The sequence below is a fragment of the Lactuca sativa genome, chromosome 8 (genome assembly GCF_002870075.4).
Source record: "Lactuca sativa cultivar Salinas chromosome 8, Lsat_Salinas_v11, whole genome shotgun sequence".
Classification (NCBI taxonomy): domain Eukaryota; kingdom Viridiplantae; phylum Streptophyta; class Magnoliopsida; order Asterales; family Asteraceae; genus Lactuca; species Lactuca sativa.
In genome coordinates, this window is record NC_056630.2 from 3,790,230 (window position 1) to 3,803,509 (window position 13,280).

General features: G+C 37.0%; 1 protein-coding gene across 1 annotated transcript; it reads left to right on the forward strand.

Moving 5' to 3' along the window:
* Positions 1-10,702: 10,702 nt before the first annotated feature.
* LOC111907760 (disease resistance protein RUN1) lies at positions 10,703-12,544 on the forward strand. Its single transcript, XM_023903569.3, has 2 exons — positions 10,703-11,250; positions 11,615-12,544. The coding sequence occupies exons 1-2, from the start codon at positions 10,757-10,759 to the stop codon at positions 11,793-11,795; spliced, it is 675 nt and encodes a 224-aa protein (XP_023759337.1). The 5' UTR covers positions 10,703-10,756; the 3' UTR covers positions 11,796-12,544.
* Positions 12,545-13,280: the final 736 nt, after the last annotated feature.

Consider the following 13,280-nt stretch of genomic DNA (forward strand, 5'->3'; position numbering starts at 1 on the left):
GTTTCCATATTGGGAGTTGGATATTAAGAGTCTATGTCTAGATTAGAAAATTTTATGCAAAAGGATGTTCAAAGGAATGTACTTTGAGTTAGAGACATCATGTCTATGGAATTGTATTGTAACAATCTCAAATAGAGAACTTTGTAATTTCATTGACAATAGTCATTGTGATTTTTGTGCTATGACATTACGAAAGGATCATTGCATAAAATGTTAGAATCTAGCATATTCTATAAGTAGCAAGAATTTGATATTCTTACACTTATGATAGGGATTGGGAGTTGTGAAATGAGTGTGATTGGAAATGTGTTCATTTGACATATTTCACAAAGTAAGGACCGTAGGTAAACATTGTGTGCATGTTAAGAGCATGGGACAAGTATAGTTATAACTCAAGTAAGAAGTTGATTACCCGAAACAACAAATAATGAGTAATCAATATGGTGATAAATAAAATGTGTTTTATTTATACTCAAAGGTTTGAGGCCATATGGGATTAGTATTATTCTTGTGTTTCACTTTGCATGTTTTGACTTCCTGAATAATTTAATTGTTTCAGAACAGTCAAATTATTCGAACGGGCCACAGTCGTTCGTATGTTGGAAGTAGGTACGAATGAAGACTGTCGTGAATTGGTGTGTAGATTGTCTAAAGTGTATTAGACATAAGCAAATGTTTGATGCAACGTTCATGAGTGCTTATGAATATGATTTGAGAATTGGATTAAACCCACGCTCACTTAGATCACTTCATGGATTTTCTCACGAGTGATTGGTGAGACGATAACATCATATATTCTTAAAACCGAGATGTGTGAGTTGTATCTTGCGAATCGGTTGCACATTGATAATATGTAAACACACCAGTAACTTGGTGTTATAAAACATATTGTTGTGTGTGATTCGGTAAGTGAGTGCAAGCAAGCATTGAATCAAAGTTTATCCGTTCCTTTTATCCAAAGTAGGATAAAAGCGATATCTTTGGGCCCCTCGATGATTTAGTGATGGCACCTAAGTGCTTGGCCAAGCCGGGACTAAATTGATGGTTCAATTGTAGTCTATTGTCAGTCGTCATAAATCGGAAGTCGGGAAATAGTATAGAGAGAATGAATAAGTTCATGTCTCATATCTATACGATATCTTGAATGGAGGAATATATGATCCCTTATCTAAAGGACACGCGTATCTGATAAGATCAGAGTTGACAGCGGCTTTGGAAAGCTACGATTGCAGATCGGGATCTGAAGTCATACGCAGAATAGTTATTAGACTTATCCAAGTGGGAGACTGTTGGATTAGTGTCTAAGTCCATAACTATTTTGGTATGTACTTGACCCGATGGTGCATGGTCCTTTCAGGTTGCCTTCACCAAAGCAACTTGATAGGATGAATTATGGAGAGAAAGGATTAATTATGATTTATTAATATATTATGAGAATAATATATCAAAGGAGAAATCATATTGTTTAATTAACATTAGTCAAGAATTAATTGATAATTAATTTTGTGGCTAAAAGATATTAATTAAACTTGAGGGACTGGAACTGTAATTATGAGATAATTGCTTTTGGGCTATGGATTACTTAATGATATATAGGTTGGACGAATTCTATGGGGAAGCCCATTAGAAATCGTCCAAGGGATATACTAAAGGAATCCATGGGCTGCTTAGGGCTTAAGCAGTCAGATTAGGGTTTCCTAGTTGAAAACCCTAATAGCCTACATGTATATATAGTACCCTTAAGCCCCAAAAACGTGGCTAAGAGTTCCTCTAGGGTTTCTAGACGTTTTTGGGCAGCCTCCGCTCTCCTTGTTCTTCATCCTCTTGCTATTGGTGTTTGTGAGCCATTAGAGGAATGACAATTGTGACTCTAAGCTTTCTAAAGTCATTGTAAGGAGGAATTAAGATTGTTATTGCTACATAACAATCAAAGGTAATTCTCTAAACCCTAATTTCAGTTTATAATATGTTAGATCTAAGATTGTAAGTCTTGGATACATTGCATGTACAATAGTGAAACCTAGATCCAAGAATTAGGGTTTTCATGAGCACATAGGATGTTCTTATGGCCAAAACTCATCAAATATTATATTGAAATACATAAGAATAATCAAGATTTAATTAAATGAATTCTAAAGTACTAGTTAGAAGCATAATGGTTTATGCAGAAGCATTATAAATTGTTGAATTATTGCAATGGATTAATTTATTAGGATTGAAGGAAAGGATTGCTCAACAAAATGATAATAAAAGTTAATCAACCTAACTTTCTTTAAGGTGAGTTATAAAACCTTGTAAAGTAGGAATACATGGCTTGTATGTTGTGCTTAATGAAATAAGTGCTTATTAAATTTGTTGGCACTTAGAATGTATTGTTCAATCGTTTGTATAGTTGTATTGTGTTGCTACATAAATATTAACACAAAGAAAAGATAAAGAGAAAAGATATCGCAAGCTTGCCCAAGGGTCCTTATGGACTAAGACGAGACCATTTGGATGATTTATTCTCCAGTGTGGATAGTCGTGAATTATTGACAGGGATATAATATGGATAGCCGTAAATTTATTGTCGGGGCCATAATATGGATAGCCATAGTTACTGATGAGACTAGTTTTGGTCGCCATGGTTTATAGTGTAACGCCCTATTCTAAGAGGAGTTATTATGGTTCCCCGAGATCAAAGAGTAAGGGCGTTTCGGTCTTTTATGGGAAATGGGTTTTATTAGAGAAGGATTTGGGTCGGGGTGTGTTTCTAGAAGCGTAGGGCTTCTCGCCACCTTTTCATGGATATAAAGTTTGTCGGAAACAGACTTAGAATAAAGGAGCTATGGCACTTTGAAGATATTGCCACTTTTGGTACTTGATGAAAAAAGTTGACAAAGTGAGGCCATGCATGCATGGGACACGCGTGGGTACGCCCAACGTAAGGTTGGGTTACGCCCAACATAATGGAGTTAATGAAACGCGGGGTCCCTCGACGTACGCCCAGCGTACTGGAATTACGCCCAGTGTACATCTATCATCCAGAAACCCTAATATCTCGGGTGTGGAGGCTATTTAAACAACCTTAAGAGCTCATAACCCTCCCAAACCCTAGCCTCCACTATTTAGAGCCGTTTTCCCCAAAGCATAGCCAACCTCTTGAGTTTGTGAGCTTGAGGAAGAAGACCAGCGTGTAGATCTGAAGTCTTCTGGTGGTTTAAGAGCTCCTAAAGGTATAAAGCTTCTTGTTTGACATCTATTTTTTGTAGATCTAATTATGGTGAAGTTTTGGACTCCATTCCTGTCCTAAAAAACCCAAAGTGATACATGATGCGAGTTGGTTGAGATTTGTTGTCTTTCAGACCTTAGGAGAGGTCTTGAGTGAGAAAAATGAGGTCCCAATGGCTTTGGTTGTCTCATGTGTGATATAAGTAGGTCTTAATGGATTAAGACCTTGGTTAAGAGCTTTATGGACGTCCCAAGTAATAAAGTTTGAGACTTTATGAATCCTAGGAATATTTGGTATATGGATCTGAAGTTTGGGCTTAAGAGCTTAAGCCATTAAGAACTTATGTGGGATTTTCGTTCAGCAAGATTACGCCCCGCGTAAATGGATGTACACCCAGCATAGTGGGCCTGTGTCCCATTTCCAATCAGCGAGCATCGATGTACGCCCAGTGAACCAAGAGGGGTACGCCCAACATACTTCCTCTATTGGGTTTTCGATTTTGGGCCTTAAGTGTTTGGGTTGTTATTGGGCTAGTGCGGTTTGGGCCGTGACTGAACAGTATGGATGGAATATTTTAGACCCAATAATTATTTTGGACCTTGGATCTAGGCCCATTTTGTGAGGTGGGCCCTATTTAGTAAATTAGGCCAATATTGGGCTTTGCATGAGAAATTGACTTTGGGTCTTGGCCCAATAAGAGGATGATGGACTTAATGAGTGTTGTGGGCCCTGGGCCTAGAAGTTGTGATGGTTTCTTATGTGATGACTTTCATTTGATAGTTGAGATTTCCGGCGACTCAGCAGTCAGAGAGTTGCAGGATTCAGGCAGTTGCAAGGTGAGTTTTCCTCACTGTACTCAAGGGTCTAAGGCACCAAGGTCGGCCCTTTAAATTGTTGATAGAGTCGTTATGTTATGTGATGATATGCTTGCTAGTATTCTGGTAGACAGGATGGTGTTATGAGGATATGCTTGTTAGCTTAGTATTCTAGAGAAATGGATAGTTGTATGACGGCTAGTTTTATTGGATCAGCGCCCTGGTAGTTGGGTAGTGATTATTTATAGACTGGTAGTTGGTTTTGCCTTATGTACGCTTGTAGGAGGTTACCTCCGGGTTATGTATGTTGAGCAGTAGCAGAGGGTATTCCATCCCGATAGGATGATAAGGCCCTAGTGTGTTGGTTCTGTAGAGCGTTATGTGGTTGCCTGTTATGTGTGCATGTCTGCTAGTGTAGATTGGCATTCCAACCCTATGGTTGTGGGCCAGGAGTATTCCATCTAGGTAGGATGATTGGACTCGTAGTATGTTGGCATTCCAACCCGATGGTTGAGGGGCCTGGGGTATTCCATCCCGAGGGATGATTGGACCCATGGTAGTAGTAGTTGTAGTTACTGTATGTATAGGAAGTGGGGCATTCCAACCCGATGGTTGTGGGCTAGGATTATTCCATCCCGGTAGGATGATTGGACTCATAGTAGGTTGGCATTCCAACCCGATGGTTGAGGGGCCTGGGGTATTCCACCCCAAGGGATGATTGGACCCATAGTAGTTATTGTTGTACGTATAGGTGTATGGGCATTCCAACCCGATGGTTGTGGGCCGAGAGTATTCCATCCCGGTAGGATAATTGGGCTCGTGTTATGTAGACATTCCAACCCGATGGTTGAGGGCTGGGGGTATTCCAACCGGAAGGTTGATTAGACCCGAAGTATGTTGTTCTTTGTTGTATGCATATGTTTATGTGTGTATGGTTACTTTGGGGGAACTCACTAAGCTTTCGGGCTTACAGTTGTGGTTTATTGTTTTAGGTGCTTTAGGAGATCGTGGCAAGGCGAAGGTGTGATCATACCGCTCCTCATGTTTATGCTTTATGTAATATGATTCTTGGGAAAGTACTCTGATGTTTAAACTAGTTTGAAAACAAGATGTATGATCTTAACGGTTTTTGAATGAATTAAAATGTTTTAATTTGGTTGAAAATTTTTGGTCGGTACATATAGTAATTTAATTATTGTATTCAATTATAACTTGTTAGACTTGTTTTCTGATAATTGTTATGTACTATGTGCTCCAGGTTCACGTACAAAACCTTAGTACGAGTGATGATAATGACAAAAAGAGTATAGAATGGATATATATTTTGTACATAGTAATCTTGTTGCTTTAATTATGGTTTTGATATGGTTTGTACAACTACTAATTTTCTGGGAAAAACGTTATATGGTTTTTGCAAACTCTGGTTTTTGAATAATGTTATATAATACTCTGATAAATTCCCAGAAAATAACATTATAATATATGTAAAAAGTTTTGGGTGTTACTCTCATCGGTAACAAAAGATAGAAGAAAAGTAAGAGAGAACGATTACCTTGAAGACGGACCGACAATGTGTTTGTGGAAGTCTTCACGGTTAATGAGAGACATATATGTTCAAGGAAACGTGTTGAGAAAGAAGCAGTACATTCAAGCATGGTGTAAGAGCACTAAGCTTGATGTGCTATTATTAGTCTTTTAACATTTTGACAAAGGTTAATGTTTACAATATATAATTATTTAATTTTAATTCTTATATCAAAATATATTACTTTTAATTATATGATTATAAACATATACTTCTTTGTAGGGAGGACCCAACATGTAGCACAAGGTAGCACGAACTATCCTTCAAATTTTTCTGTCAAATGTAATTTAGTGAAACTCGTCAAAATCTGTCATAAATTCGTAGGAAATTCGTCACAAATACATCACGAATCCGTTCTGATAATTGTGAATTTAGTTAAATTCGTCGGTTTAGTCCGCGCCTCTGCTTCTTTTTATGTTTGTCTATATTTTCCATTTGTAAGTATGAAGCAACATCAAAAGGTTTATCTAAAAGTTAAGTGTTCAAATCATGTGCTAATATTCCTAGCCGTTGTGGATGAGGTTCCCTTAACAGGGATATTAGCCTACTTTTTTTAACCGGGAAACTAACCTACTCCTAAAACCACCTATGTCTACTAACGAGACTTGAACCCATAACCTCTCATTTCAAAATGTAACTCTTTACCGATAGGCTAAATGCCCTTTGGATATAGCCTACTAGGTTGTGGGGATTGGTGCTGAGGCTGCCGCGGCACCATAAGTGTAGTTTGGGGGACATATACCTGGAGGAAGGAAATAGTTTGGGGGACATAAGTGTAGTTTAAAAAAATAAGTATGAAGCAACAACGTCACTGTCGTCGGCTTAAACACGATCACCTCATCACCACATTAGCCCTACCAATTTCGACCTCCCTCCACCGTAAATAGTGGCGGATGCAATGTATTGGTAGTGGGGTGCATGGACCCCACTTAAATGTGTATCCTACCTGTTATATTAAACACATTTTTTCTTTTTACCATATTAACTTAGAGCTTGTCCCCACTTGATATTTGAAATTTCTGAAACCTTTTAATCTAGGAATTCATTCCTGCTCAGGTCTTTTTCTCACCCTTTCCTCCCAACTTTGGATGAAAAAACCCTAAGAGCCATTTTCCATCTTTGTTAAAGTAAATAAATAAAGTCAACTATTAGTTTTATTTGTATCTCGTTGGCAGTAATCGTTAGTTGTTTGGTTTAATTATTATTTGTAAACTTTAACTATTAAATGATTGGGTTTCTTTGGTTTGATTTTGCTAATTATAAATTGGGCTTTTTTTTCTTGTCGGATATTGTTAGTTGTAAATTGTAATTCTTGGTTAGTTAGGATTTTTAGTTTAGGGTATTTGGTTGCAAAAATATAAGTTATAACATATGTTTAACAGAATATTAAGGACAATGGATCTGGTAGTTGATTTCCCGTCAACGGTCAATACGCACCCCACTTGACTTCCAAAGCTGGATTCGCCATTAAGATCCGTAAATCAATCATCGCAACTGCAAATCAATAAGAGCATTGGGTGTGGGCAACAAGATGCAACATCAAGTTGTGTCACCTCACATGCCACATAAGCAAATTGTGTTACAACACCAAGTGGGGAAATAGGTAACAAGATGCAACACCAACTTATTTGAAAATAAATATGTTTTATTTTTTATTTTATTTTCGAATTTGTTTTTTTTTCTTTTTCGTTTTTTCCATGCTAGTCTTTTTTTTCTTTTTTATGTTTTTTTAATCACTAAAATTAATATATTTTTATAAAACATAAAATTTTAAAAATATAAAAGACATAATATTTAAATTCTAAAATTACGATTACAATTAAAAAAAAATAATTTTAAACCTAAAATCATAACTAAAATATCATTCAAATTACTTCTAAAGCAACACAACAATCCTAATTAACCCAAATATTTCTTCCTAATTTGTTGTTTCATTGCTTGTAGCACCTCTAGATCCTCAGGCGCCAAACCATCCTCGCTCGTCCGAAGAATTGACAACTGATGTGTCATTAGTTTCCTCTTTTTTTGCTCCGGCTTCTCCTGTGCCTGACTTTCTAGGAACTCCAAATGACAATGTTTCAAGTCATTTTTTCTTTTATTAATAAATTTTGCTCATCGAATTTCGCTCTCATTTCCGCTGCCTCTTTTGCTTTCGCCTCAACCTCCTCATCATTCCTTGCAGCGCGCCTCGCTTTGTCGCGTTCGGGCGGTCGTCGTGGTGGGGATATCTCCTCGATATCATACGGGATCTCATCGGTGTCGGCGTTTAGGTCGATGTGAGTTCGTGCGTCCGACACGTCGACCGAGCTCGAATTGCAAGACCTTTTGGATTGAACCTCCGACGATGTAGGTGTTTTATTCCACCTTGGATCCACTCGCAACAACTCCCTTGATTTTTCAAAGTCGAAAACATGTCCCATTTCGACCCGATATTACTCCTTAGCAGATTTGAACAAATCAAAGTCGTTGGTTCCGCTTTGCTGTTGCGCCTCAAGCCGGTTGCAAATGCCATTGAATTTGTTGCACCGCTTAGTTATTTGACCCCATTTGTTGCTCAACATGTCATTGTTGCGATATGGATTTTTCTTTAAAATAGCGTGAAACTTGTTGAGCACTGCCCCCCAATAAGCTTCTTTCTTCATTCCATTTCCGCGGAGTTTGTCTTTTGAAGTAGCACACCAAGCCGCCGTCAAAGCATATTCCTCCTTCGATGTCCACCATTGTGGAACGTCTGCATTTTCTATTTCAACTGCTATTGATTTCACTTTCGATTTTCCTTTCCCTTTCCCTCTCTTACTACCTCTCGCTTCCACTTGAACTGATGGTTGTGTTGTAGGTGATGGTTGTGTTGCTTGTTTGTTGAATCGAAGCAAAAATAGGGAAAAGATTTTGTTGTAAATTTTGGTTTTGACCAAATAAATTTTGTTGAAGGTAAGGTGAGTTGGGAAATTGCAGTGGCAGTGAAGCGGGATTGAAAGCGGCGCCTTGGTATGAGATTTGTGGTGAGCCTTGAGACGATAAAAGGTTGAAATATTTTTCATAACCCGCGAATCCGAGAGGCGAGGTTGTGTTTGGGTTTTGCTCCATTTTTTAAAAAGTTTAAAGAAAATATGTGTATAAGAAGATATAGAGGGAATGAGAGAAAGGTTTAAAAAAATGGTTTAAAAGTAGTATTTATAATAAAACGGTAATTTTTTTTTTTTTTTTTTTTAAGATTGACTGTTTGCAAACGGTCGAGTGATTAACGTTCAAATTTTAATACTTTGCAATCTGTCGTAACGCCCACGACTGACGCTATAACGAGCTTCAACGAGTTAGGGGGCAGCGTTCCCCGCGTCGTGACGCCGTTTCCGTCTTCCACCTCAGCACCGTTGCTTCTCGTTGCGTCCCATACCGCGCAGTCTAATAAAGCCCACTTTTAGCTATCACTTCCCGTACCCCTTTTCCCACTCAATTTTGTTCTCTCTGTTGACCCTTTCTATCTCTACGCCATCACCGCCATTTCTTCGTTTCTTCTCCGTTCTTTGTAATTCCTGCACTCCTTCTCTTACCACTGTAAATATCAAAGTGCCCCATGAAAATCTTGTTATTAAAGACGAGGTTGCAATTGAGACCTTTGAGGTTGAGGTACTGTCACCTAGATTAACACCCCGCTTCCAAGTTCAACTTAAGGAGAGAAAAAAAAAAAGGAAATTAATGGAAATGAGAGGAAAGTTAGAGAGATTGATGCTCCCGAGTTTCATTAAAGGAAGAAAGTGGAAGGAAATGTTCCTGAGTTTCATTAAAGCCTGTGAATGCAGCTATAAGCCTGCATACCATACATCAAACATCAAGCGATCAGTCTTTCTTTCTTTTAACTTTCATCACTTGCACGGAGATTCCTCTTTTCTCCTTTTCCATTACTATAGTTATTGCTGATGTTAATCCCATGGTGGTGGAAGTGAACCGATTGGGTTTAAATGATGCTAGAATGGAGTTTACTGTCTTAATCGCACTAACAATATAATAGTTCTTTTACTTAAAATTGTTGGGAATTAGATTCAGGTTATTGATAGATCATAAAGTATTGATATTTAGCTTAATGTTTGATGTATGGTATGCAGGCTTATAGCTGCATTCACAGGCTTTGTCATGGCAGCTGCTCCGACACTGAATGTAAGTTTTTAGCTTCCCTTATCTGATATACTGTTTTGATATTAAATTGTTGATTTTGTGGGGTGCACCATATTAAGATACTTATGGTGTTTGCTGCAATCTTGTTAAAGGTCACTTTGGATGTATTGTAAAAGTATTTTAAAATTTAGGTTTTGGTAAACTATAAATTTCTTAGAAAATCACATCTGTTGTTTATATTGGTAGAAATAGCTAAGCAAGTTGTTCCTTGTTGCAATAAAAAATCATTGATTATGATGATTTATATTAAAAATGTGAAGCGGATATATCTTCAGAAGATCACATCTGTTGATTATATCCATTTTAAAAATATCAACTGGAAGTTCCTTAGGAAATTACATCTGTTGTGTATATTGGTAGAAATAGCTATAAGCAGGTTGTTCCTTGTTGCAATAAAAAATCATTAATTGGTTATGATGATGATATCATCAATGTGAAATCAACTCATGTATTATTCAAATTGTCAGGTGGATATTTCTTTAGCTTTTGATAAGTTGAAAGTTTTATGGAAAATGACATCTGTTGTGTATATGCTAGAATTAGCTAAGCAAGTTGTTATTTGTTGCAATGAAAATTTATTGATCTTGATGATTTATATTGGCAATGTCAACTGCATATTTCTTTAGCTTTTGGTGGATTGAAATATCCTTAGAAAGTCACATTTTTTAATAAATCTCTCTCTCTCTCTCTCTCTCTCTCTCTCTATATATATATATATATATATATATATATATATATATATATATATATATATGTGTGTGTGTGTGTGTGTGTATGTATCTTTGACTTTTTCCAGCTACATACATTTTGTAATAGCAAATCAACATATCTTGACATAGTCGCTTCGTGAGGTTTAGGTGAATTGGAATTTTCTTGGAAACTCACATTTCTCTCTCTTGCAGTATATAGTTCATTTCATTGTGGTGCTGAAACCACATCACATACATTCTATCTCAAAAAATCAACTCATCAATGGCATCTTCATCATCTTTTCCCTCCACTCCAGCCTTCTCTTCTCAATCATGGAATCATGATGTTTTCCTTAGTTTCAGAGGAGAAGATACCGGCAGGACTTTTGTTGATCATCTCTACTCGGCTCTTGTCCTACAAGGAATCGACACTTACAAAGATGACGAAACACTTTGTCAGGGTGAATCGATCCGTCCATCCCTTGTGAAGGGTATTGAGGAATCACAAATAACTGTCATCGTATTCTCTGAAAACTATGTAGATTCACCTGGGTGCTTGGATGAACTTGCACTTATTATGAAATGCAAGGACATGAGAGGGCAAATCGTGATGCCCATATTTTATGATGTGGATTCGTCTGAAAAGCGAATGCAAAAACGGAAATATGGAGAAGCATTTGCTAAACATGAGTTGGAGAACAAAGTTGGATCCTGGAGAAAAACACTTGTGGATGCAAGTAACCTTTCTGGATGGGAACCCATGAACATTGCCAACGGGTAATTCTCTTCTTTGTGTTTGCACTTCTTACTCTTAAGATGTGTGTGCTCTAAAAGATATTCTATGATTGTACTTTATAAGCTTAATTTCATGCAAATGTTTTAGTTATTCTTAATGCCCTTGATAAAACAGAGGCTTTGACTAGATCAATTGATCAGTTCGGTTTGTTAAAACAGATCTCAAGTTTTAGGATTATTGATAAGCTAAAATTAAGTTAAGATGGACTTTATTAAGTTCTACCACTATTTCCTTACATAAAGCCTTGCTTGAAGCTACAATAACAAATCCATCTTGCTTCACTTTCAATTGTTTGAAATTATTCAATGTGATCATGTCTTAATTATCCCTCTTTCCAATCTGTAGGCATGAATCAAAGGCTATCAAAGAAATTGTTGACAAGATTTCATCGAGGTTGCAACTAGTAACTTCAAATGCAAATGAGAACCTGATTGGAACAGGGGCTCGAGTCCATGGTCTTGAATCAAACCTACAACTTGGGTCAGGTGCGCATGATAGGAATATGGGGGGTTGGGGGTGGTGGTAAGACTACTCTTGCATCTTCTATATATGATGAAATCTTTAAAAAGTTTGATGGTTGTTGCTTTATTGCAAATATTCGAGAGGAATCAAAAAGGCATGGTTTGGAAACATTGCAAGAATTTTTTTTTTCAAAAAATGGAAGCAAACAACATTGGAGGAGTAAGATGTTTGATACATAAGAGGTTGCGTCGTAGAAAGGTCCTTATTTTTCTTGATGACTTCGATCACCTTGACCAACTAAAATCTTCAGCTGGATCACCTGATTGATTGGTTCAGTGAAGGAAGCCAAAATGCCAAATAATAATCACAACCAGAGATGAGCATTTATTAAAAGCTCACATAGTTTTGGCACAAGATGTTAGTTTGTTTAACGATGATGAGGCTATTGATCTTTTTTCGCAAGCATGCACCTTGGGATTCCAGATTTATGGAAGATTATTAGCAGCTTTCAAAAGAAATGGTCTCTTATACCGGCGGACTTCCATTAGCACTTACAGTTCCCAATTTTTTTCTGTGTGACAAAAACATTCAACGGTGGAGGAGTGCGTTAGCCAAATAAAAGAGATCCCAGATATATACTAAGAGTGTGTTTAGTTACAGTAAAATAGTTTTCATTTTCAGTTTTCCATTTTCGGATTTCATTGGGAAATTTAGAAAATGTGTTTAATTAAAACTTATTCATTTTTCATTTTCTATTTTAGAAAATTAAAAAACATGTTTAGATGTACATTTTTCTATCAGTTTTTATTCACATTTTTGTTATTTTAACTAACACCTCACACATCCACAACCCCACACTACACTACACCCCACCCACCCCACCTTACATCATCCTACAATACCTTACTCCATCCCATCACAACTCCTACCTATCAACCACACCCTGCCTATCACCCTTATTCCCAACCCGCCACGCCCACCCATACATACATTTAATATAAAATTCAACATATAATTCAACCTTAAAATACTATATTAATGGTATCAATATTGTGAACGTCCCCGATGACAATGTATATGTCTTTCCCATATCACGTACACAATTGAATCTTTAATTTGAAGCATTTCATCTTGATTCGTTATATCCAAAGGAAAACCCTCTTGAACCATGTTAAAGTCTTATGTGAGGTCTTGAAAATGTTCACCACCATACACTAGTATAAAACCAGCATTTGGCAACAGTTTCTAAAAACAGGGTGGTGTCGATTTTCATATTTCTCGAAGTTAACGGTCGTAAACTAATTTCTATGATTGTTTCCATGAAGCCTTCATGGAAACAATCCTAGAAATTTGTTTACGACCGTTAACTCAAAACTAGTCACTAATGTAATTCAGACTTCACATATTAACGTCGGTTTTACATGAGAATAGTGACAAGTAGTGCCACGGTCGAATACTCATTGCCAAATGTCATCTTTTATGTAATATCTAATTTTTCAGGCATTCGTTTTGACCCTTGAGTTATGATTTGTTTGCAAGATTGGTCCCC